The sequence below is a fragment of the Phoxinus phoxinus genome (genome assembly GCF_949152265.1).
Source record: "Phoxinus phoxinus genome assembly, chromosome: 11".
Taxonomy (NCBI): domain Eukaryota; kingdom Metazoa; phylum Chordata; class Actinopteri; order Cypriniformes; family Leuciscidae; genus Phoxinus; species Phoxinus phoxinus.
Window position 1 is genome coordinate 12486173 of NC_136886.1, and position 26224 is coordinate 12512396.

The 26224-nt window shown below is 38.3% G+C and overlaps 1 protein-coding gene across 9 annotated transcripts in view; it reads left to right on the plus strand.

Moving 5' to 3' along the window:
- opa1 (OPA1 mitochondrial dynamin like GTPase) overlaps positions 1–21788 on the plus strand; it is a 38137-nt gene extending 16349 nt beyond the window's left edge. For 6 of the 9 annotated variants that reach the window (XM_079627498.1, XM_079627499.1, XM_079627494.1 and 3 more), the window contains 10 exons: positions 970–1135; positions 1805–1957; positions 2100–2208; positions 2294–2373; positions 2525–2665; positions 2769–2885; positions 3385–3478; positions 3635–3745; positions 18029–18097; positions 18863–21788. In XM_079627498.1, the coding sequence (XP_079483624.1) occupies positions 970–1135; positions 1805–1957; positions 2100–2208; positions 2294–2373; positions 2525–2665; positions 2769–2885; positions 3385–3478; positions 3635–3745; positions 18029–18093 (1036 nt within the window). In that variant the 3' untranslated portion in view covers positions 18094–18097; positions 18863–21788. The remainder of the gene's footprint in view (positions 1–969; positions 1136–1804; positions 1958–2099; positions 2209–2293; positions 2374–2524; positions 2666–2768; positions 2886–3384; positions 3479–3634; positions 3746–18028; positions 18098–18862) is intronic. The other 3 variants (XR_013799464.1, XR_013799465.1, XR_013799466.1) reach the window with 1 other exon arrangement.
- Positions 21789–26224: the final 4436 nt, after the last annotated feature.

Consider the following 26224-nt stretch of genomic DNA (forward strand, 5'->3'; position numbering starts at 1 on the left):
TGGTACTTCCAACTTAAATTTCTTCTGTAGTAGTGTGTTCGTCCGTCCGTTCGTTCATTCATTCATTCACTCATTAGTTGTGTTCGACTTTAAGCAGCGCTGTGCAGACTGATCAGTATTTGACATCATAGGAGAGTGAGAGCGCTTTGAAAGCATACAGAGCCCTCTGCTCTCGCTATGAGATCGATCTGCGCAGCACTGCTTCAAGTTGAACACTCATTTGTTTCTTTCATTAATTTCATAAAATTGTATTCATTATTATTTTATGATATTTTATTCTATTAAATTCATTATTTGCTAAACATACCTTTTGATATCACACATCAAAGGTCAAAAACCATGGATAATATTAAACATGTTGTATTGTGTTAGTAGCATATATTCTGTCCATCAGCAAAACCACAACAAATGAGGAATACTCATTCTTTGACTCATTGTTGGCTGACTGACTTTAAACTCAGCTTCTCCATCTAATGGCTTCAGGGCTGACTATACCATCAGAATGCAGAGCTGCAAGCTGTACCTGGAGTTATGATCCCAAAACCCAGAGGAGCAAGCTAAATGAAATAGATCAGATGTTTGTAGGCGGCCCAGTGTGCTCCATCAGGCTCTCAAATCAATGGCATGATGAATAGCTGGAGGGTGGCTTCTCTGGGCAGCGCTAGTTTGGTGTTATTGAAGATGTGTGTATATTGATGTGCCGCGATAGAACAAAGCAAACAGGAAGCTATGAAATATGGTGCCTTTTATGATAAATGAGCTTGACCGTCACCCTCAGAATATTCTCATCTTTTGTCTTAATGTCAAGTCCTATATTTTCCATATGACTGTTTAGAAGAAGTACATTTTTGATGTTATTTGTATTTGATAGTTGAAGGGACTGAAAACAGCAAAATTAGCATCGTTAATTCTGCTCTTGGTCTCGAATTCATAGCAGTTTGGTCATGTACAAACATTTTGTCTTTGTAGGGAGTCCATCTTACAGAAAAAGCTTTGGGAAAGGGTCTCAACACACGTTATTGAGAACATCTACCTGCCTGCCGCCCAGACCATGAACTCGGGCACTTTCAACACCACTGTAGACATTAAACTCAAGCAGTGGACTGATAAACAACTTCCTCATAAAGCACTAGAGGTAATCATCGCTGGTGAAACACTGGTATTTCATTTGTGCTGAATGCTGATATTTAGTAGTTACATTTCCAAAATCAGGTAAAAAAAGACTTTTGCGAAATGTTGAAATTCTGTTTGGTTACAAAGATGTTTTGTTTTTTTTACATACCCTTTGCTCTCTTCTAAATTGTATATGATATTATATTACCATTCAAAAGTTTGGGATCTGTAAGAGCTTTTTACATTTTTAAATTTTTTTTTTTTATATATATATATTTTTTGTTATTAAAGAAAAAATTACGCCATATGACTGATAAAAAATGACTGCATTTATTTGATCAAAATGACAGTAAAACAGTAATATTATCAAATATTAGATTAAAATAACTGTTTTCTATTTTGTTATATGTTAAAATGTTATTTATTTATTTGGTGGCAAATCAGAGTTTTCAGTAGCTATTCTAGTCTTCAGAAATCAATAGTATTTTTGAAATACAATTTTTCTTTTTGCAGCACTCGAAAAATCTTTACTGTCACTTTTGAGCAATTTAATGCTGGATAAAAGTATTAATTTAAAAAACAGCAACAAGTTTTTACTGACCCCAAACTATACTGTGCTGTATAACACCATGTGAAAATAAAATTTCACTCGTCCAGTTTTTAAATCTCTTCACTTTTCTTTCATACTCAGGTTGCTTGGGAAACGTTGCAGGAGGAGTTTGCCCGTTTCATGGCAGAATACAAAGGGAAAGATCAGGATGACATCTTTGATAAGCTTAAGGAAGCTGTCAAAGATGAGAGCATCAAACGACACAAGTGGAATGAAAGAGCCATGGACAGCTTGGTAAATATATCATGCACAATACCAGAAACACCATAAATTCAATATAGAATTTATAACCGGAAATAATGTTATTTTGCTAGTGCAGCACACAAGGGTTTCTTAAGTCCTGTTGGTAAATGTTAAACATGTATGTGCGCTACAGAGAGTGATTCAACACAACGCTTTGGAGGATCGTTCTATCACAGACAAGCCCCAGTGGGACAATGCTATTCAGTTCATGGAGGAAACGCTACAGTCTCGTCTTAAAGACAGTAAGCATATCTAATAAACCCCCTCATAAACACATATCTTGTCTCTCTGTGTATGGAGTGTGTGACTCATCTTCCTGTGTTGCAGCTGAGTCAGTAATAGCAGATATGGTGGGGCCAGACTGGAAGCAGAGGTGGATGAGCTGGAAAAATCGATCACCAGAGCAGGTTGGACAGACAAAACGACATATTTGTCCACAGTCTTTATTTATTTATTTATATATATATAGTTTTTATGATCATGGAGCCATAATTAAGTGTCACTGTATTTGTAGGTACTAGTGAAAAGAGTCAACATAATTTTCTTTCCTAATTGTAGCACATTCGCAATGAAACCAAAAACGAGCTAGAGCGTCTGTTGAAGCTGCATGAAGATCACACAGCTTACCTGGCCAATGATGAGGTCACTACAGTACGCAAAAACCTGGAGGGCCGAGGAGTGGAGGTGGACCCTGTACTGGTCAGTGAGACCCTGAGTGAAAATATGTAGCATTACAATCTGCACATCTGATTTTATGCCTTTTTTTTATACTAATGTGTATATAACTGATTTCTCTCTGTAGATCAAGGACACATGGCACCAGCTCTATCGACGCCACTTCCTGCAAAAGGCATTATCACATTGTAACCTCTGCCGACGAGGTTTCTACTATTACCAGAGACACTTTGTAGACTCTGAGGTAGAGAAGATGCCTTTTTTAGTCATATTTAAAAGTTTTTTTTGAGAATTAAATGTTTAATGAGATTAAATGTATGCTCTTTTTTTTTAGAGAGAAATTAAATTGATAGAACAAGATTAAGCATTTTAAAGTGCAAAAGTAAAATAAATAAGTAAATAAATGTAATGCATTTAATTAATCTCAATTGTATAACCACCATTGGTGTCTGTGTTCAGTACTCCAAAATTATGAAAGTTATTAACCAGGAATTTATTTAAAAAGGAAAACCTGAAGATATTCATTATCCATGACAAAACAAAAGTAATTTGCACTCTTTGGATAACTGAGCTGAATTATCATCAAAGCATTTTTCTCTCTCTTTCGACCAAAGACTGAAATGTTTCGGTGTTTCCTTACTTTATATACAGTACACAGTTTCTGTAAAATAGCTGTTTTTGTCTTCGTTTGTGTTAAACGGTTATATTTAGCTAATACTTTCTCGTATTTCTCTGTGTTCCAGCTTGAGTGCAATGATGTAGTTCTGTTCTGGAGGATCCAGAGGATGTTGGCCATCACAGGCAATACTCTACGACAACAGCTCACTAACACCGAAGGTAAGCTTTCCTGCAATGTCTTCAGTTTTGGTTGTCTCTCATTACTAATTAAACGGGCTTCAGTGAGAGGGTCCGAGGGAACAGTGACAGACTACTCGTAGCATTTCCATTCCATGTTCAAACAACACAAGCATTTGTGTGTGTGTTTGTGTGCAGTGCGGCGCTTGGAGAAGAACGTTAAAGAAGTATTAGAGGACTTTGGAGAGGACAACGAGAAGAAAGTCCAGCTGATCACAGGCAGGAGGGTTCAGTTGGCGGAAGACCTCAGTAAGTTTATTCTCGTACTTTGCCTTCATTCAGTGTGTGAAACATCAGCAAGACAGGTCGACCACCAGAGGGCAGTGTTGTTTTGCACTTAAGAGCCCATTCATATGCTCTATGTGGGTAATAATCCATTTATCAAATTTTACTCCAGCATTAAATTTCCATTTTTCGTAGTCCATTTATAAAATTGATGAATATAAATTTTTTTCATGAATACTTTTGATGTTTATAAATCCTCTTTTTTTTCTTTCTTCCAATGCAACAACAGTTCAGTTGATTGACCCCCCCCCCCCCATTTTATTTTTTAAAAACTAACCTAATTTTTTTTTTATTGTAATACTCAGTCAGAATAGTTACCTATTATACCCCCCACCCCCATCTGTTTCTAAGCATTTCCTCCCACATTTGAATTCTAAAAGTTTTTTTTTTTAAGGGCCAAAACCATTTGTATTTCAGTGTCAGGTGTCTATGGTTGGAATTCCACTGTTTTCAATCCTTTTTGCGTTGTACCTTCTACCTCATTTTAAATTATATTAGTTCAGAAAAGGGTACGGATATCTTTCCACACACTCTTCTCTCACACTCCCTCATTTATTTTCCTGTTCCTTCCTCTGTTGAGGCTTGAACCCTTAATTGCCCTTCACAGTGTGAGAGACAGTGTGAGAGAGCTCCTGGCTGCACACTGCCTGCTGTCTGTCATGTCTTCAGCCCTGGTTACTGTTAAACACTCTGTTGATTAAAGCAGCAATTTGTGGAGGCACGACTGACATGCTCAGACTTGATCTCGCGCAGACACACGACTAGCACACACGTAAATCCCAGTGCTGTCATTACTGTGATAACAGAGAGTGAGGTAATGGCCCTGCCGCACAGGTTACTGTGTGCTTAGACACAATGGTCAGACTGCCCATACAGTGTCTTGAGTCATAAAGAGCCACTCTGCCTTCTCTATGAAGTATGTCTTTGTGTATCTAAGAGGCCTCTCTAAATGTTTAGTGGGCACTGTCTCTTTTGACCAGGTTGACTTGCTTAAGTGTCTTTGCAGTGGCCAGGAAAAAGCATGATGGCAGTGATTTTTATCCCATAACTCAACAAATATCTTCCAAGAATATTTTTAGCAGTCATTAAAGCTCTTTTAATGTTTTATATATTCTGCCTGTTTTAAGAGACTAAGTCTTAAGGACACAGTCTTTTAGGACAGAGATGGACCATATTAACCAGCAAGAGCGCTCAATCTGCTTTTGTATCTGCCCGAATATAAAGACCAGGATGGTTTTTTTTGGTCCCGTAAGCATGTGCTCTAGTCCTAGATGTCTGACCCTCCACTGTTTAAGCCCGATGCTTGGCGTTGGGTAACCCTTAGAGTGGATTCTTGTGCTGTAAAGCATGACGTTGCCTGGTGGATAACCAGCACTTAGGGAAAACACAAGCATGACCTCCCAAGAAGTGGCTGTTATGCTAATAAAAGCAAGTCTGGGCATGCATGCATGCATCAGTGCCCTAGCTGTTGCCACTGCACAAAACACATGGTCACTCTATTAAGGTGCAGTCAGTCTTTATGAAAGAGAGAGATGGCTGTAGTGACAGGTCTTGGATTGTTAATAATGGTTGCCATGATATGAAAAACAATGGCTGCGTTTAGTAAAAAGTAACAATTAGGGCTGCCATATGAGATAAATTCAATGTTTAATGGCGTAAATGGCGTTAGCATATTTACATAACTTTTTCACTTTGAAAATGCTTCAATTTTTTTTGAGACTTCAAAGCCGATAGCCTCGTGGTCGGCACACACATGTAGCGTAATTGCACTTCGGGCGACAATTGCGCTTTAAAAAATGCATTACATCACATTTTAAAGGAACAGATTTTGATATTATTGATTTTCAACAATTATGCTAAAAAAGATGATCAAATGTTTAATCTATTGACAGAACTAGTAACAATATAATTGAATATTGCTGATTAATAGACACATTCAGCATTCATCTGACTTAAATTCAAAACATACAATTTTGTTTATTAATAAAGCAGAAACTGTTTCTTATTATAAATAATTTCAGACCCAGCTGTTTTCATCCTGTCGTCATTGTGGTGCGTTTTGTTTTAAGTTTTAAGTGTAAAAAGGCTTTTCTATTTGGCACAAGTTTACAGGAATCATAATGGCTTGATCATGTGCAGTGTCATATTATATTCAGTTTTTCCATTTTCTTTCACCGTATATATTGTCATTTTTTGTGTACATGGGTTAAATCAAAAGCATGTTTGTATAGTTTTCAGGCCAGAGGTTTGCCAATGTGTGTTAAGTATAAACATACTACATTGTCTGTTCTGTGTATACACAATTTATGCAGTATGTTGTTTTTGTAAGTGCATTAGTTTTGCCACCCTTTTTGATCCAGTTTTGTGGTTTCTGCCACATCCTGAAGGGATATGCAAAGAACATGAGTTTGGACAGAATCCTGGCTATTTCCAATGCCTTTTCAAATAGGAGGGAGGAATTTGTGGGCCTGTCTGGCCTTGCCGCCTTTCCTGCGTGAGGTGGCATCATGTTCCCAGGGTTCCTGGAGCTTTTGATGTATTTTGATGTGCTGTCTCGGTTTCCTCTCGTAGAGAACAAACAATCGTATTTTGACCGCACTCACCTCCTAAATTCTTAAATCATTTAAACAACAGCGAGCTTTTCAATCTGGCCTGGTTTCAGCACCATTATGCTACTCTCAGAGGATCTCAAATTAATATGATAACAACTGATCGAATTTTTTTTAAAAGTGATTTTTCTTTTTCTTTTGCCAGTTATCATCTTGCAAGCTGAATCAAACAAAAAAAATAAAATAAAGGTTTTTCATTGCCATGTATGTTTCCATGAAGAACTCTTAACATGTACCCTTAACCTTTCCATTGCACAAAAGGTTCTTTATCAGTGGAAAAAGGTTCTTTAGATTGTTAGAATCTTTTAAGAACTGTTCACTGAAAGGTTTTTGGGTAATCCCAAAATGCATCTTCTATGGCTATGCTGTGAAAAAAAACATTTTGGAACCAGGGGCCAAACCTTGGGCAAAAAAATCCAAACATTTAATAACCCATAGCATACTCTCTCAGTTGGTTCTTGCTAAAGTTCCATCCACTTTGAAGTATCACTTTCTGACCAGCAGTTTTGACAAGCATCTCTTAGGTGTTTGACTTCTGGAGTGCTTCTTGAGATTTTGTACAAATCAGTGAAGCCCATTACTCATTACGAAGCACTCTGAGCGTTGTGCTTCAGTTCACTTTGATGACGCTCTGCTAGATCCAATCTTAGACTGTATTGAGTTCACAAAATTGGACCTTTATGCCATTGATATATTTCTGGATGGTGATTTTTAGAAGGTGGAAAAGTGGGGGATTTATTTTGGGTATACTGTATGTCTCCAAGCCACATCTATCCCACGTCGCCCACCTTACAAGACCTGACAGGAAAAGATTCCAGAATCCAGTAGCAGGCGGGAGGGGGTTAGGAAGCAGGGGGATTTCAAGCTCCATGCTCTTTAAATCACCTATGAGCTGTTGTTACACGCTCCCTGTCTTGCTCCCTGTTTGCCTTCTTTTTTTCCCCCCTTTTTTTTTTTTAGACGGATTGGAAAAACTGACATCCCCCTTCATAAAGCGAGAGATGTATTGATGGGCTCATGGAACCTGGGGCTGGGCCAGGGGTTGAGTCCGGCTCACACGAGGCCATGAGGGGCTATTACTCCCACAGGTGCAGGGAGCTGAGCTGCTGACCCTGGCCTCACCTGTCTGCCTGTTTGAAGATGAGGAGCTGGGGGAGGACAGGGGCACTTCCCTTAACAAAGAGAAAAAATTTAGCCCCTGGGGCAAAGTCTGGTGTTAAGAGCGATTTGCCCTTACTTGCAGGCAGGCAGGCAGAGAGCTGCTCTGGTTTCACACTTGGGGATTGAGCATGTGTGAGTGAGAGAGTGGGAATGCGTGGGATTAGATGTGCAAGATGGCTGCATTCAGGCTTGTTACTGTGGTGGCTGCCGCCTTTGGGTGATGTGTCGTGTGCGCGCGCAGTGCCAAGGCAGCTGTATGGCACTGTGCCTTTCGCTGGAGCTCTGCCCACATCGCTAATATGCAACTGCAGGCACGTCAGGCGACGGCTTTATGAGTCTTTGATTTACCTAATAGACTCAATTCAATTACAGGAATCCAGGCGTGCGGGGCTCCCTCTCTTGTCAGCCCGTATGGCAGCCGTATACTTGGCTCTTAGTTGCCGTTTAATTTTTTTTGAATGGTGGAAAATTGATGTGTAAACAGGGAGAGTAATTATTTTTTAAGTACTTTCTAGGCTTTTTAAGGACCTTCAAAATTTGTCTTTGAGACATGGCAACTGAAGTGTGGATGTTTTTTTTCCCACTATCAGAACATTACTCTCACTTTTTATGGGGTGATAGGACATTATTGTAAAGAGGAGGGAGGAGGGGAAAGCAGGACAAAAATAGTCTGGGCTCAAACTTGCAACCCTGCAGCAGTACTACAAGTCTACTGGCATGTGAAAGTAAACGCGGTTGTAAAAGTTTTTTTTTTTTTAATTCTTTGAATCCATTACTTTTTTTGTTTTGTTTTTGGTATCCATTACTTAATTAGTACATCATTTAATTATTATTGTCAGTCCATCCCTAATTGGAGGTTACATTTTCTCCACAGTTTCACCTCCTGCAAGGATTATACAGAAGTTAAACCAGATCAGTGTTATGCAGGTCCTTAAGAAACGTTGTTACGTTCAGTCTCCCCCTCATCAACTTTGCATCATTTTGTCTCTCTCATGAAAGGATGACATGGAAACCTGTTTAAGTGCTCAATGAAAACCGCTTCTCTGTTTCCTCCTAGCGTTGTGATGTACTGTTGCTGCCCCTGAGCTCTGTATACACAGGGTTTAACTGTGTTTGCATGAGGCGTTAGGTCACCACAGAAGCTGGTGTACCACCTCTTTACAGTGCCTTTCACTCTCACTCTCTTTGCCCTCTATCTAATCATTCCCTTGACTGTATGTTCTTGCCTTTTATTGGATTATCTAGAGCTGGAAATATGAAACATATTGCCCATATGGTGCAACTCAGGTGTAAACTGTTGATCCTGTGAGTGTTATCATCTGTTCGTGATTTTGCCCTGGTAGCTAGATTATAGAGCTTTTTATCTGTGAGTGTTGAGAATGTTAAGAACCAAGTGTTATTTTAGTGATATCGATATACACAGATCTTGTTAATATTTTGAATTTAAGTTTATTTTTATATTTTCTGTTTTCATTTAAAGTTTTTGTAAAAAAAAAACGTTTTGTTTATTAGTTTTTTCCATCTTTTTTTAAATGTCAGAAAATGTCCATATAGTTTTTATTACTTTTAGTTGATTTAGTTCGAGTTATTTTAGCACTTCAGCTTAGACTAAACAAAAATGAGAAATGTTGCCTTTGCAACTAGCTAAAGTTTTTTTTTATATATCTATATATTTTATATTTTATTTTATTTCAAGTAATGTTTTTTCTAATGGCTTAAGTTTTAGTTAACAATGTGAAAATAAGAAATTGTTTGGTCCCCATTAACCTGTTTTTTGTTTCTTATAAGCACATTTTTTACTTTTTAAAATATTTTTAAATATGGGGTTATGAATTGAGAAATCGAATTTACCTTGATCTTTTGACATATAAAAGGTCATTGTATTATAAAAAATCTCCTGTACATTTCTGAAATCTAAACTCCCTTGTTAGTCCAAAAAGAGCTTTTATTGAAACCAAGTTCAGAAAATTACTCGTTTCAGATTTTGTTACATTATTACGTCAGAGTGCACCGAAAGACCGCCTCTGCAGAAGAACGCCTACTTCTACATCATTGCCTCTTTAGCCCCGCCCACTGATTCGCGTATGTCATGTAGTAATAAATATGAAACTGATGCAAAGACAGGATTAATCTAGCAACATAATGATATAGATGCCTCTGAGGATTACAAGACGTTTTGAAGTGCCAAGTTGTTCTGCCAAAAATTCATTCGCAATCCATGCCCCCCCCCCCCAACGAGTTGCTTTTCCCCCTACTTCCCTCCCATCCCCACTGAACGTGAGCGAATTAGCCCCTCTTAAAACTATTATAACTTAAACTTTATTTGCCATATCCGAGGCTTATAAAGCATATACGCATAAATGTTTCACATTGTTGGCAAATGTTTTAACAAGATATTTTTGAACATCAGAAGTTTTCAAAACAATTCCACACTTGTAATGGCGGGGACGTTGAAAAATATTTTAATATGCCAAACTGGGTAACACTTTACTTGCATAAGACTGACATGGCACCTTCATAATCATGACATGACACATGTCATTAATATGAAGGAGGATTTATGCATGTTTATGACAACTGTCATTAAGTGTCATTCGCTCAATTATGACATTTTCTAATGCAAATATGACATTGTTTGAGATGTCTTTGTTATTACAACTTGACATAAACCAATACATCATAACCTGTCAGTTTCTTGGTAATGACAACTTGACATTACAAAGACAACACAAGTTGTCATAAACATGTCATAACATATTAATTATCAAACTTAAGAAACCATTTAGATTTACGGGTTAACATTACGTGGTTGGTTTTGCCATTGGCTGTCATGAGGCCATTATAACTGTGTCATAAATATTTTTCTTGACCTCAACTACAGAGGTACAAATTGAGTTTGTCATTAAAATGTTATAATGGCCTCATGACAACCAATGCCAAAACCAACCACCTGACAGTTTAATGTAATGTTAACCCATAAAGCCAAGTGGTCTATTAAGTTTGATAATTAATCTGCTATGTCATGTTTATGACAGGATGTGTTGTTTTAGTAATGTCAAGTTGTTATGACAAAGACACTGACAGGTTATGATGTATTGGTTTATGTCAAGTTGTCATAAAGACATCTCAAACAATGTCATATTTGCATTAGAAAATATCATAATTGAGCGAATGACTCTTAATGACAGTTGTCATAAACATGCATAAAACCTCCTTCATATTATGAAGGTGTCATGTCAGTCTTATGCACACCCCTTCAAGTAAAGTGTTACCCAATCATAGCAGTGGGCGTTTACTTCCAAGTCTTGAATGTGGAACACCTATCAAAGCAGAGTTCTTGGAGACAGAGGGTCAAAAACATATATAAAATACTAAGCTTATTTCTTCTAAATTAGGATGTTTTTATTTAAAAAAATGGATTGCATTATAAGTGGACCTCAGAGAATATATATATATATATATATATATATATATATATATATATATATATATATATATATATATATATATATAAATAAAAAAAACACCGGTCATGACGCCTTAATTTTTTTAATATTCAATTTATATGAATTACATTTTACAATTCTTTACATATTGTAATAAACAAATAAATTTCAGGTTTTTTTTAAAGAAAAATAATCGTCATAAGTTTAATAAGTTACTCCATATAGGACACTTGATGTTCTTTTCCAAGCCGGATTGGGCATGTGGTGGTCTCTTCAACTGGAAACCATTGAGTCATCCTTGCTGTTGAACCCTGTATTGACCTTATAACTTGTTTTTATTGATTTATGCAAATGATTGTTCGCTTCACTAAAGACATGTCCAGAAACTGATTCAACCAATGAACTTGTATTGAAAACAGAACCGCACGCTTTGGGATGTCATGCATCAATTTCTCAAGAACTATATGCACTTGCCTTTCATGTGTGGCCAGCTTCTATGTTTTTCCTCCTCTCACTCCCGCCTCTTCTTTCTCACACGCTCCCACCATATTCCCCGCACCCCGTCGCTCTGATGTGAAAAGCATATTTTTGGCCTGCCCCTCTAGTGACAGAAAGACGATTATGCCTTTCTTTCAGGCTGAGAGGAAACCGCTCCCATCTCTAAAACAGCAGGAGCGAGCCCCTCTTCCCCCCGAAGCTGGCTTGTAGCCCCAGTCTTCCCATGCAAGCCGATAATGGGCCGCCCACTCCCACCAACATATCCCCGTCACCCAACCCAAGTGCTCTCAGAGGTCCTGCTCTCCACATATAAATCTCTCAACACTCGTCGTCCCAGTGAAGGAAGTATTTTCCCACTTCTCTCTTTTACCGTCACCCTACCTCTGAACCTGGGGAAGCGGAAGTTAAATGAGTGGGAAATGGGCCGACGATCTTGCATTTCCATTTCTCCATTCGTCCCATCACAAAAAGGACCTCTGGGGCTGGCAGGATCGAGTCCCGTTGTCAGTCGGTCTCCTGCAAGGCTGTTCTCAAAGCCTCTGCACACCACAATATACATCTATCTGTCAGATAGTATGTTATGAGGTAATAGGAAAACCATACATTTCCTTCCTCGCTGAGGAAAAACAGAGCACTTGTTGCAATGCCTCACCTTCTGGACGAGTCACGATGACACTGCATGACATAGTGCAGCTCCTTTATCATGTCTTTTCTCAATGAATAGTTAAAAGAACGGATTTACTGAAGCTATAATTTTAGTCCCCGGCATCACTTTAATATATTCTGCAAACCGCGGCAACCGAGTGTGTTTTTCTCTTTTAAATCCAGAGTCCTAATATTTAACCCTTAAACTAGAGCACAACATCCATCAGAAAATATGTTGTCCAACCTAATGATCCATTAAATCAGGACCTGATGAAAGGCCTCTGGATTTCTGCACACACATTAGCCAGTTAATATGACTAATATTCAGACAGATCGGGTTCCAGTTAAAGAGATGGTTACCCGAAATTTAAAACAATTTACTCTCCCTCAGTGTTGTTCCAAACCTGTAGGACTTTCTTTCTTTGGAACACAACATTTTATATTTTGATTGTTTTTGGCTTTAAAATTAAAGTCAATGGGGTCCAAAAAACACACAACAACAAAAAACACAGACATTTTGTAGAATGTCTTTTTTTTGTTCCAAAGAAGAAAAGTGAACTATACCTTTTAGATGCCCATCAGTGGTGCAAATAATTAGGGGTGGGATGGAAACGCACTGTGACCACCTGCAGTTGTGAGTGAAGGGTCAAAGTTGGAACTTTATGCTGACTGACATGCAGTTATGAGATTGTTCTTTCCAGCGAGGGTAACTTTTGGTCTCAAATACTCGTAGAGGGACCATCTATTGTCCAGTTGACTGTTTTCTGGCTGTTCCACGTCTTGACTTGCCCCTGTCTTACCTGTGCCAAAGCCCTGTAATTAAATGCTTATTGGAGGCCAGGCTAGAGGGAGGCTGTGAAGGGTAGGTGAGGAGTTCAGCATACACCTGGGTTGACACAAGGCTGTCTGCACAGCCCTTATAAGCAAGAGTCTCACGCAGCCTAAGGGGAAAGTGAAGTCAAAACTCCCATTAGATGCACCATCAGATGTTGTTCAAAGTTACTGCCTGTTGGGTGTGTTGAAATGAATGCTACAAAAGTTCTTTGTGGTCTGTAGTGGTTCATTTCCTATAGTCATGCAACGACATCCGCAATACATTTGACTTCAATATAGGGATTGGGAATAATTATTTTTTTAATGTTATGGACAATCATTTATTTTTTGGTTTAGAATGACTAGGTGTGTAAATGATGACGAAATGTTCATTTTTGGGAGTACTATCCCTTAATATATCCACAATATCAACCAATTTGGATGAAATTATATTTCCACTGTAGTCACAGTATCACATTGTGATAATTAGCATAGCTCTATAGTATATAGCCTAAAATGTAATTCTAATAAGTGGATCTAAAGGTACTGTAGAAAGACCGTAAAGATGTAATTCTTCTCTCCAAATATGAAAAAGCCATGTAACATTTGTTTGTCAAGAATGTAATTTTTAGCCAGTCATGTCAAGGAAAGTTCTGGGAAATCAGCCTACTAGTGACTTATTAGTTGCCTCTGCATTTTATGCTGTGATGGGGAAAGTGTTTTAACTTCAAGAAATTACGCACTTCATTTAACTGGCTGTTAGATTTCACACACTCAAATAAGCCAGTTATCTGAGGTAAGCTGGAAGCTACCCTCATGTTGAACCCTGAGGTTCTCCACAGCAGAGCTCCGGCAGCAGTTCCTCTCCTCCTTGTGACCATATGTTTTATAACTTGGAGAGCTGATTTGTGGGACTGCTGTTTCACTGCTGTTTTGTGACACCCCAAAATTAACATTCTGTCATCATTTACTCACCTACATACAACCAAATACACAAGTTGTTTTTAACCCTATTGACTTTCATTGCATGTATTAAAAAAAATGGTTCTTCAAAATATATTATTTTGTGTTCTGCAAAGAAAGCCATTCAGGTTTGGCACAACATTTTAGGGTGATCTATCAATTTAAGGACCTCTCTGGTTTTCTGTTTGCTGCTTGAGAAGCTTTTTTTCGTCACAGGTTCACACGTGATGTGACATTGATTTTCCGTAGACCGTCTTCAGCAGTTTTGTTTCCGGGAAGGCATGGTGGGAAACGTGAGCTGCTGAAAAGGCTGTTGCCACATTTTCATTTCTTTGCCATTTTCCCCATTAATGGTCGTGCTACTTGATGGCAAATAGCGAAGGCCACCATTTATATCAAAAGGGATTGAGTTTCTCTTCAGCTCCATCTCCTTGGCGGTATCCCGTGCCCTGACTCTCGCTTTTTTCCACGTCCTTCTGTTCTCCACGGCCACACTGTTTCACAGTCTAATTACAGGTCAATTAAGGGCTTTCTCCAGCCTTCTGCCGCTCCGGCCCAGGAGGCTTAGAGGCCCGCAAGAGTGGGAGTGAAAGAGATATCATTTCATGTGGAGATCAGGCGAGAGCCCCTTTCAAAGAAGGGATTGAGGAGGAATCCTGAAAGGGAGAAAGCCACCACACACCTCCTAAAAAAGGAGGCTGCTGGGACAGGGGCCAAAGGATTATGGGAATATTCATGACCAGATAAAGAGAGAAGACCTATGAATGGATGTGTCCAAAAGCTCATCTCTTAGGTAAACAGGGGTCTAAATGGAGTTTGGACCTGTTCTCGGACTCACAGAAGCAGGGGAAGGAGCAGCTCTCTCTCCGGCTTCACATTTCCGAGGCACTGAAAAGACCGGTCTTGTTTTGGCCTTTTCTTAGCCGTCATTCTGCGTTCCTCCGTGTGGAACAAACAGATGGTGACCAGAAATAAATATCTGTTTCTCACAGTCTTTTCAGACACTTTAAGCCCATATACACACAAGTTCACATCATTCTTAGCTGTTCATTCTTCTTTAAAACTTTATTGGCTGTAAACGTACACGTTTTCGATTTGACAGTTTCCATAGACTTGCGGTTTCACCCCCACACATCCTCTTGATTCATTCCATGCCCAATCTTTTAGAGTCTCTATTTGTGTGCTACAAAGTAGTCTTGGTGTATTATAAATGAAACAAGCCACAAATTCAAAACTTTTAGTATTCAACATCGTATAAATACTAGGGATGCACAAAATATCGGGCCGAAAAAATCTGGGTTTTATGTTTTTGTTGTAACTTTTTTTATCTCTATTAGCAGATTTTGTGTATCTATCTGCCAATATCTGGATATTTAATTGTTTCCACTTATTTCAAGATTTAGATTACTTTTCCTTTAAGCCCCGTAAGAGTAATCTTTGCTGTAATCGCTTGAGTAGCGCTGTCCCTTTAAGAGCACGTTGCTGGGAGAGGCTGTGCATGATCGCAGAGCTGTGCATATTTGTAAATAATGTTTTTTTTAAATAATGATCTGTACTTTTTTATAATGTAATGCCAAAGTTAATTTGTAGTATGTAAACAATTTTTTTAATTTTTTTAATAATATTTTTACTTTTGTAATTCAACCATATTTTCCATTTTTGGAATCTATTTTCCAGTGTCATGCAATTAGATCAGGTATCATCAAAACTGTTCAGATTGAATATTATTTTATGACAAAAATCTGTTCCTGCTGTTGTCCTGCATTCTTCAGAAAAGAACACGGGTGGCTTGAGTTTCATCTCCACACCTGCTGTGTCACCAGGCCCTTTACAAAACGTAATGCCTGTTATATTTTCTAACCTTAACCATTACTCTATGTCCCTAGGCACAAAAAAGATACTCAAAAGTCTAAGTCATGAGATTGCGTATACGTGTTCAGAAGGTGCTGGAGGGTCATGTTTCCATGCTTCAGGATATTTGTGAAAGTTTGTGTGTTTGTACGTGTGAGCGCACGTGTGCGGTTTTGTGCGGATCATAGTATTGCATTTCAGACCTTAGAGATGTCAGATGTCCACAAAGGATGTCTTATTTCTTTCATCCTACACCTCTGAGGAGAATGGGGAATCCCCACACCACAAATACTCCTAAAACGGCTGCACGAGCCTCGGATGACAGTATTTTGTTACGGCCACAAACTTGTAGCCCAGTGTCCACTTTAAAGACCAGTTAACCTGATGTCATATGAGACCATAGATTGTTTGTTCCCACACTATTAGGCCACAAATGGTCTTGCATAAATATCTAACATGCATAACGGCTCTGCTCTAAAACCTAGTGAGCTGCCTCGCTGCCAACTGGTCATTAAACCTCGTAAATGACTGATTTGGAAGTCACTTATGAGGTTTTCAACGCTTGAGTTCAATGTATGTGACGCAAGATTTAACGAGCATTAAATGTTACACTTTATTTGGTAACACTTAATTTTAAGGTGACATAGTTATACTACTACTATACATTTACACACCTAGTACATGTACTTACTATAGCAATAACAGTAAATTATGCATAATTACAAGTAACTAACCCTAACCCTAAACCAAACCCTAACTGTAACTCTACAGCAAGTACATGTTGTTAATTCATATTACTCAGTGTATATGTTTGAGTAAGTATACAATGTAACTACGTCACCTTAACATAGTGTAACCCTTTATTTTAAGGTGTCCTCGTTACAGTGTAATTATACATTTAAGTATTGAACAATATTAAATAGCAATATAGGGTTAGGATTAGAGATGAAACGGTATGAAGATTTCATATCACTATTATAGTGACCAGAATTATCACAATTTATCAATATCAGGTTTTTGTTAAAACGAGATGAAAATGTTCAAAAAGAACTAATACACACACTGAAAATATTTGATTTTAAACAAAGTTTATTATTTGAAAATAAACAACAAATAAAATTATTAACTCTATGCACTTATTTTTAGCATAAACATTAAAACTGCAGTATGTACCGTTTTTGTGTTCAGAATTTATCAAATGCATATAATGAGTGAGTATATCACAGAATCCATTTTTTTGTTTTTGTCTTATCTTGAATCACTATGGTACACCTATAATAAGTGTTTATATTCTGACTATTTTAGACAGTCGGGTCGAACCGCTGCGGAGTAGCCCAGGACATGCGTGAATCACAGTTAGACATAAACAGAGAAAAGTAGCTCCAGCTACCAATTTTTTTTGTTTGTTTTTTTACTTTTCATGAATGAAAGTCTTTTATGTTTATATTTATTGCATCATCAACCATCTTGGAATGAATTAATTTGTTTATGAAAGAGACGGCATACAATTAATTTGAATGGATCACACTAAACCTTAAGAAATGTAAAGGTCACATTTTGCAAAAAAAAAAAGAGAGAAAATTCATATTTTGTGTATAGAACATGGAGCCCAATTTTTTTTTGCATTGTGCTATTCCCCCCCATTATATTTGTTTTCTTTTAACTTTTGGGCTAAATTGTGAGACCTTAACACCTCTTTGTGAGATTTACCCATGCAGGAACCAAAATTCTAAATGAGAATGAAATTGAATTTCATATTTTATAGGACATTATCTTGCATCATCTTCATTACCTTTGCCCCTTTCTTTCGCATAGTTAAAAGTTGTCACCTATTCCCACTCCTCCTCCATGACTCCCTGAATGGGACAGGCTTTGAAGTAGCATGTGGAGGTGAGGAGGTGCAATAGAACACCACCTCTTCATCATCTGCTCCTCAACCGCACGCACCTTTGAGTGCTGAACTGTCAGTGGCCACCATCTGCTGTTTGGGCGACAGTGAATATACCCACAGTGGCACTTGACACGACTTGATACTTTATCTGCAAGAAAACCTGCGAAACATTCTTATGCATACGAGTCCACTTGAAAGTGCGACTCTGTGATGATGTGGCCAGTTTAGGGTTTTTCCCAGAAGAAGCTTGAACTTGAGAAGATGATTTTCATTCAGTTCAGCGCAGGGGAGATGGAATGGTAATTCCATGCCATTGAAATGGCATCATTATTACTATGTGGTTTGCTCACATTTGCATTTCTTTCTACAGAAAAAGTACGTGAAATTCAGGAGAAACTTGAAGCCTTCATTGAAGCTCTTCACAAAGAGAAATAGAGAAGTAGGTGGTTTTTAATTTCTACTGCATGGATAAAGAAAACAGTAGAGCTAAAGTGATAGAAATAGTTTATGATGGCATTTATGATTTAATAATTGAATTATAATTTATACATGTAAATATTATGAACAATATAATGTAGTCATTTTTTATTGTTTATTTTAATAATATGAGGGCTGCCAAAGTAACGAGAAATTCACTAAAAAACGAGAATTGAACTATGCCTTCTGAATTGTTTCAAACCTGTATGGATTTATTTCTTCTGCTGAACACAAAAGAAGATATTTTAAAGAAAATGGGTAACCAAACAGTTTTGGACCCCATTGACTTCCATAGTTGGGGGGAAAATACTTTGGAAGTCAATGGGGCCCATCAACTGTTTAGTTTCTGACATTCTTCGAAATATCATCTTTTGTGTTCAGCAGAAGAAAGAAATTCATACAGGTTTGGAACAACTTGAGGATGAGTAAGTGATGACAGAATTTACATTTTTGGGTGAACTATTATTTTTCATTCCCTTTTCATCTCTTCAATACTTACTCATCTTATTGTATTAATGTAAGTAATATTGCTTGAGATGCAATTGTGCATGTTAGTAATTCATTCAACATGTTAAATAAAACAATGGATAATTAAAAAGCACATGGTGTTATATAGTGTTCACTGTAGTATTAAAGTGTATCATTATTATTATTTTAAATGTATTGTATGCTTTTTGCTGGATTTCATGATCTGAGAACTAAATCTTAATATTTTGTCTTGTTTCAGGATCATCTTGTTTCTGGACAGTCATGCCCTTACAGAAGAAAATGCACTGATTAAATACAACAACTTTTTTATTTTTGCCCTCAATCAATAACATTCTTCCCAGCTTCTTGTCTTCTCACACACACACACACGCTTGCACGCACACATACACACACACGCACAGTTCCCCCTTGGCAACAGTGAAAGTAAGTGAAGTGAGCTGGAGTCCCTTTACATTTGCTGCATATTTATTCACTGTTGGAGAAAAAGCACTTACTTGACTTAGAGAATGATACACGTCAGAGTGTCATGCTTTTTTCTTTCTTCCTCCAGTGCTTAATAGCCACCAATGTGTTCACCAGACATGTTCTGAGAGAAACCAGTCAGACAGACATGCACATACATCATCTCCCATCCCTCCTACCCAATAAATGACTTTGTCCGGGTCTCTCTTTCCCCTGACTTTCTTTATTATTTAATGGGATGTTTATTGATAATCCAAATGGTAAAATGCATCCGTTATTGATTGGCCTTGCTATGAATAGAGAAAATATTCAAAAATGTCTCATCACTAACTGCCGCCTTTGTTCATCCTTTGTGAGCTGTGATTTTACAACATTTTGACAAAATCTCTTATGACATATTCACAGTTAGGGAGGTCACAGTTAAAATGATATGTATTAACATCTTACCAATCGACCACCATCTAAATCCTTTGTTATTATTTTGTAGAATCTGATATTAATAGTACAGTAGATCTCATCTGCACCTTGTTATTACCATTTGTTTGTACTAGTCACACTTAGCTTACCGGTAGTTTAAAGTTTATTCAAGAAACGCTTTGAGCTTGGTCTTGAAGAGACAAAACATGGAGACATTACAAAACCAGATTGCATCATTTGCTCACACAGATTGATGAAAATGCAATGGCATATCCGGACCGTTACTTTGGCCCTACACACCATTTCTTCTCACTTTGTTTTTCTGTCTTTTTCTATAATGTACTTTGAGAGATTCTAATGGTTCTGATTTTCATCAGTCATCTTCAGCTTTAGTGCACTTTTATTCTTTGCTTGCACATTTTATATCTCGCTCCCTGGAATTTGTGTGGTCTGATGGGGTTTTATATAAAATCCACTTTAATGTCCTGATAATTTTGAGTGTAAGGGACACCACACCATTGTTCCTGGTTGCTCAAAAATGTAAATGGGTAAATATATATGTACTTGTAAAGTATCCTTAGAGTTTTGATTCAAGTTCATTGAAATCATGGATCTGTTGTCACAATGGAAAAATATATGAGTGCGGTGCTTGTAACAGAAAGTCTGTCGGTTGATTTGAGAATGTTTCCACGTTTGTGTTGTAGATTGTAATGTTTGCATGTTGTACCCCAACAGATGTGGTTTATTTATTAAATTGGTGTTTAAAGAAAAGTAATAATAAAAGTGACTTCAAAAGTATGTTAAACAGATCTCCATTTAAGATGATATAGGATGGGCAACATGTGCAGAACTTTCCAGCTTTCTGAGAATTTTGCTGGATGTTAAACTTTTTGTCAGGCATCACAGTGTATGTTTTTTTATTTTTTTAAACTGGTTAAATTATAAGACATTTATTGCACTTTGGAAAATATTTATTGAAAGATCCACAGTTTGACCGTATCCTTGACTTTCTCTCTGTCCAGTAGTTTTTATGCTTAAATACATAGGATTACAGAATAAACTCCAAATTTCTCGCTGTAATAAGAAAAAGACTGGATCAAAAGTCCTTAGCTGTTCTCTTCTGGTGAGCCGCTCTACCTGCAATTTCAACATTCCTGCAGCAGCTCAAAAATGTGCACATGGTGCAAGCTATGGCAATGTTGTGGGTTCGATACCCAGTGAATGCATCAGATTTACTAACAGCTTGCGCCAGCGCAAACCCTCTTTTAGTGTTTAAAAACTACTGACAGGATTTACTAAAGACACGCAGGGCAAAATTAGCGTTAAAGGCGTGGAGTTGTTTTTGCGGCTGACCTTATTTCATATGCATTTGTAGGAGTTTCCCTTTCAGATGCTAAATTTATGGGAGAAGACTGTTTAAATGAATCATGCAACACGATTTACTAATGTTTGCGCTAGTCAATTTACTGGTATTTGCGCCATTATTTAACGCCCCAAAAAAGCATGTCTTAACCCATTTTGCGACATATCTGCAATTGTTGCTGGAGACACCGCAGAGAAAAGAGCGCGTGGTAGAAGGGAGAAAATATTTTCCACTAATGTTAATATCTTTGGAATGCCAGAGGAAGACGCTATCGTTATCGTTAAACATCGTTTGCCAAGCCATATTATTTTTAGTTTGCTGCAGGAAAACCCCCCGACTTGGAACCCTCAACTACAAGGAGTCACATAATACCTGGTGCATCAACTTCTTGCAACCCTTTATTTTTTGCTCTTTTCAACATACTGTGGCTTCTTTAGCTGGGATTTCACCTGCGTTATCCGTGGTCTCATCACTAATTTGCACTGCTCTTGGTAGATTGCGTTGGTCAATATGTAAATGATTTGATTGCATCTGTTTTTTCACTTGCGCGTCAGCAGTAGATCACGTGCAAAACTTGCCCCTCCCATCGGCGCATTTATGGAATTGCTCCTTCGCGCTAATTTTGCCCCATTTAGTAAATCTGGCCCCAAATGTATACCATGAATGCAATTATCAGTTGTACATGTAGCCTACACAATAAGTGCGATCTTCCCAATTTTCATTGGACCATTGCTTCAAGGGCATCTTTTGTTTTAAATTTTGAACAAACTTTGGTAGGGTGTTTGGTTGCCGTTTAATGTCTGATGTAATATTACCAGTTGAGAGTCACTGTCCCTAGATTAGTTTACAAAAAAACAGAACGGCAGTGTTATTTGAATTTTCTGTTCACTGATATTTAAATAAAGACCAATTTTAGATGCCGTATGCATTCAAGTTCTTGTACGTCAATGTGCATTTCCTGCAACTAATGAATCTGGAAGATGATGAATGTTAGGTATGAGTGGCCCTTGCTCTGAGGTATGACTCTGTTCTCTGTGGCCTGTGCTCATCAGTGCAGGGTTGTCAGAGCTGGACCTCTGGGCTATGTGTGGAAGCGTGGGGCCCTTGAGCTCTCGGCTCCAGCCCACACTGATGAATAACACAGTGGGCAAGAGGTCTTTAACTCCTGGGCATCCTCTCCCATTTCACAAGGCCTTGATTGTTACTGGCATCGTTACCTCGCCGGAGGGGTGCGGAGGGAATTGCGGGGTGTCTGTTTTTTAGAGAGCGCTCTATTTCTTTTCCAGCACCTGAGGGGTCGCATACATATGCTCCGGCCTCTCTCACGTCTCGGAGAATGGTTATATTCCCCGTTTGTTAAAAAGGATAGTCTGAGAAGGAGTGTTTGGAGGGGAAAAAAAGAGAAAGACTTTAACCTAATGACTCTGTAGCGTTTCAATAGTGGCGGAGGAGAAGTCAACCTCCAGCGAAATGCCTTTGTGCTATCAGATAACTGGCTTCTGAAGACGGGGGAGGACACACTATATGGCCATTAGCATCTCCAAAGGCCGTCACGTTGACTAATAGCCAGGGCCACAACGCCACAGTGGCTCAGTTTGTGTTTTTCTCCATTATGTGAGTGACACAAAGGAGCTGAAGACTGGTAAAGACCTGTCAAATGTGCCACCACTGCCGATGCTCACAAAGCTTTATTTTTCCCTCAAAAGACACTGACTTGTTCTGTCTATGCCCCTTCTGTCATCGCCCCCCTGTCTACCTCACCGCCCGCCCTTTTTGGGGAGGGTGGCCACGCAGAGTCACTTTGTGAATAAAGCTTGGGAAAAGGAAATAAATTCAGCAGTTCAGCTCTTGGGCTGTTTTGGCCATGTAACCATTTGTTCACAGGCTTGTCTTTTGGGACGGGCCAGCCCCTCTGGGCTTTGTGCTGTCCCAGTCCTATACAGATCGCAGTTGATAAAGGGCTGCAAGACAGGGTGGGATTTTAATTTTTTTACTGCACTAACATGGCTGCAATCCAATGACAATTAGAGTGAAGCAGTTTGTGGTGTGCATATTGTTGTACTCTTAACACCTTTTGGGTTTAGGAATCATTTGATAAGATTTTCTTATTTAAAAAAAAAAAAAAAAAGTATCTAAAAATGTCACAATCTTTACTGTTCTTATGGTTTTGAAACACTACCGGTATGTTCTTTGGAAAAAGAACAGCAGCTTTACTCGGACTCCAGACAAACAAACAAAAAGTCCCTAAAATGAAAAATTTTCGTGCCAAATGACAAGTAGTTGTCAAATTACAGAATCGCTTGATAAAGATGGTTGTACAGAGGCGCTTCAGTTCATTGAATGCATAGCTTCTTAGCAAATTAGATCCAATTTTAAGCTGAATTTGCTGTTAAAAGCTAAACCATAACCAATAATATTTGTTTGTCAAATATTTCAACGTTTTTTAGAAGACCATTTAGTAATTTATTACGATAACAAAACTATTTTGTGAATCTTAATGTTTAATTACACAGTGAGTCAGTAGTAAACACACTGATGCAAGTCTCACATATACATCACAGTTCCTTCCTGGTTCATTTCAAATCATTTCAAGACATAACTGTCTCCCGTTTAAGTAACAGATTAAAACAACTCAATGAGTGCGTGAGTCTGATTCAAACAGCTATCCATTTAAAGCTGTTTCATGAATAATGTTTATTGAGGTGCAAACAAGCATTTTGTTTGTCAATGAGACATCATGACTTCCACTGCATTCATGGTTGCTGTACAGAAAACACTGGTGCTCACTCAAATCACACATGGAAACAGATTTATTTTTAATTGCAGCAATTTAAAAATGTTTGTCTTGAATTTACAGCCATGCAAAGTTAAAATAGCGATTATCGCCCCCTCCACCTTTTGAGAACACTACTTTTATTATTGTAAACGTGCTGAACAGTTTTAGTGTTTATCCTAAATTCATGGGTTTGTATATCTCACAATAAGATACTCTTGATCGCTGAGTCGACACCCCTTCATCACCGAGTGTCATCATGCCTGAGAAAAGCAACAGGCTTCATTCACCCTTTACTGTCCCCTGGGCTCTTTGCTTTATATTGAGGAGAGAAACCACTGCACAATTGGCTATTGTGTGCATTATGTTTGAGGCATCTTCCCATTGCTGCTGTGGGGTCCATTCCCCCAGCTGAATTAGGCCCATGGGGATTTTGGCCAAAGCACAAAGGTCACTTATTTTCTTCCCCATCCCCCTGGCCTACGACTCAGGATGAGCCATAAATTACTATAACTATTTAGCATAGATATTACCCACTGGTTGTGACGCACATATCTAATGCTTATGGTTGAAGCTGAATAGATCCACGGTTCTGTTTCTCAAGCACTGGATGTCGTTTTTTTTCCCTTTCTTTCTTTGCTTCACTATTCATCTGAATAGTAAAAGTGGGAAAAATCAATAAGATGACCTCACTGTCTCATGGCCTGGAATGTCATAAATGAATTAGCTCCTTTGTTAGGGGAACGAGGCCATTTAATGGATTCCCGATGGCAAATCTATATTTCGGCTCCCTAATCCCTCCGTGGCTCTTTTCCACTCACAAGACAAAACAAGCCAGGCTCTTTCTTTTACTCATAAAGGGACACGAATGCTTACTGTTAGAGGTTTAATTTAACACGCCGAGCGCTGGGAGTAAACATGCGGCATCCTGTGAATGGTTCGGAGACGGCGGGAGGCGGTGAAGGCAGCGAATGAGGTCCGCATCATGACAGGCTCCCACTTTCAAGTGGAGATAAGGGCTGCTGCCATGGCAAACTGATCAACAACAGAGCGCCGCCTCTGCTGGGCCGAGCGACTCAGCCTGGGTGAATTTGCATGGACTTAGAGGGATTATTGGGGTATTCATGGCAACCTCGGGGCCAGCAGGTGAGGTCCTAGCTCAGCTCCCTCATCCTTTAGGTAAACACTGATGTTTGGTATGGAGAAGGGACCGAAGGGGGGATCGGTTGCCAGGATGAAAGTGTATCCACAGGCAGGCTGATCCCTCCTAGCAGAGTGGCTCTTGTAGGGCCTTACCACTACAGCGTTGGGGACTCTAAGGACCGCATTCACTGTGTAAGTGGTATAGTGTGTCTGCACCAAACGAAGTCTGGTGACATTACTTCATTGGCAAGAATGGTATCTTAGCAGATGCTAAAGCCCTTGGCAAACAAGTGTAGAGCCTTTGCATTGAAGCAGAGATTCTTTACAAGACTGAATGCTGGTTGCATTTCCTCTGCAGCTTAGCAGCACTAACAACTAGATAAGACCAAATTGAATTTAGTTGAAAAATGTCATTTATACACCACTACATAATGTTACATGTAACATAACCATGTTAGAGTTCAATGAACACACTTCAGATTATCCCTAATCTTAACCTATACTGTATATATGTTTCTATGGTTTGTTTTTTAAAGTCTCGAATGCACATCAAGCCTGCATTTAATTTTATTGTGAAATATTATTACAATTTGAAATTTTCTATTTGAATAAAATGACTTCTGTGACGGCAAAGCTGATTTTTTTAGCTTTCACAATCCTTTAAAAATCACTAAAATGCTGATTTGGTACTCATAAAACATTTCTTATTATCAATGATGGAAATAGTTCTGCTGCTTAATGATTTTTTTCAGGATTTTTTTTAATGAATAGAAATTTAAAAATAGCTGGATTTATCAATGTAATGCTTCCTTGCTGAATATATGGATTACATTCTTTAAAAAAAAATCATACTGACCCCAAACTTTTGAATGGTAGTGTAGATACTACAATATATTATCTGCACTATTTCTCGCACTATCCCATTAAGATCCTTAATCAAATAAAAAAAAGTTTTACTTTACAGTTTTTATTTTTTCAGTGGTAGCTAAGAAAACGTGTGTATACAGAAAAGTGTTTGATATTATAGGATGTCATACAGCATTTGTATATGTTAAATTCCGTCTTTACGTATATATATATATATGTGTCTCATTTAGATAGAACATGCATTGTAGCATATCATTCCATTAGGGAATTACAAAAGAAGTGTCATATGACGCGTGTGGCGGGTGAGCCTATACAAGATTACCCCTTTATCCCCGTGAGACACAAAATGTCTCGTGCATGCAGGAATGGAGCCCAGTACCTGTTACGAGCTCCAGAGCACCCGATCGATAAACATCACTGGTGCTACTATGGATATTGTGGACACCATGTTTACTCACCTGCTTGTTAGGGAGGGAACACCCCCTGATTTGATCTGGAAGTATACTTCTTCTCCAGTAATGAGGATGCTCGTTCTGTAGTCAACACACCCACAGGCCTGCTTAAATATTGGGTTA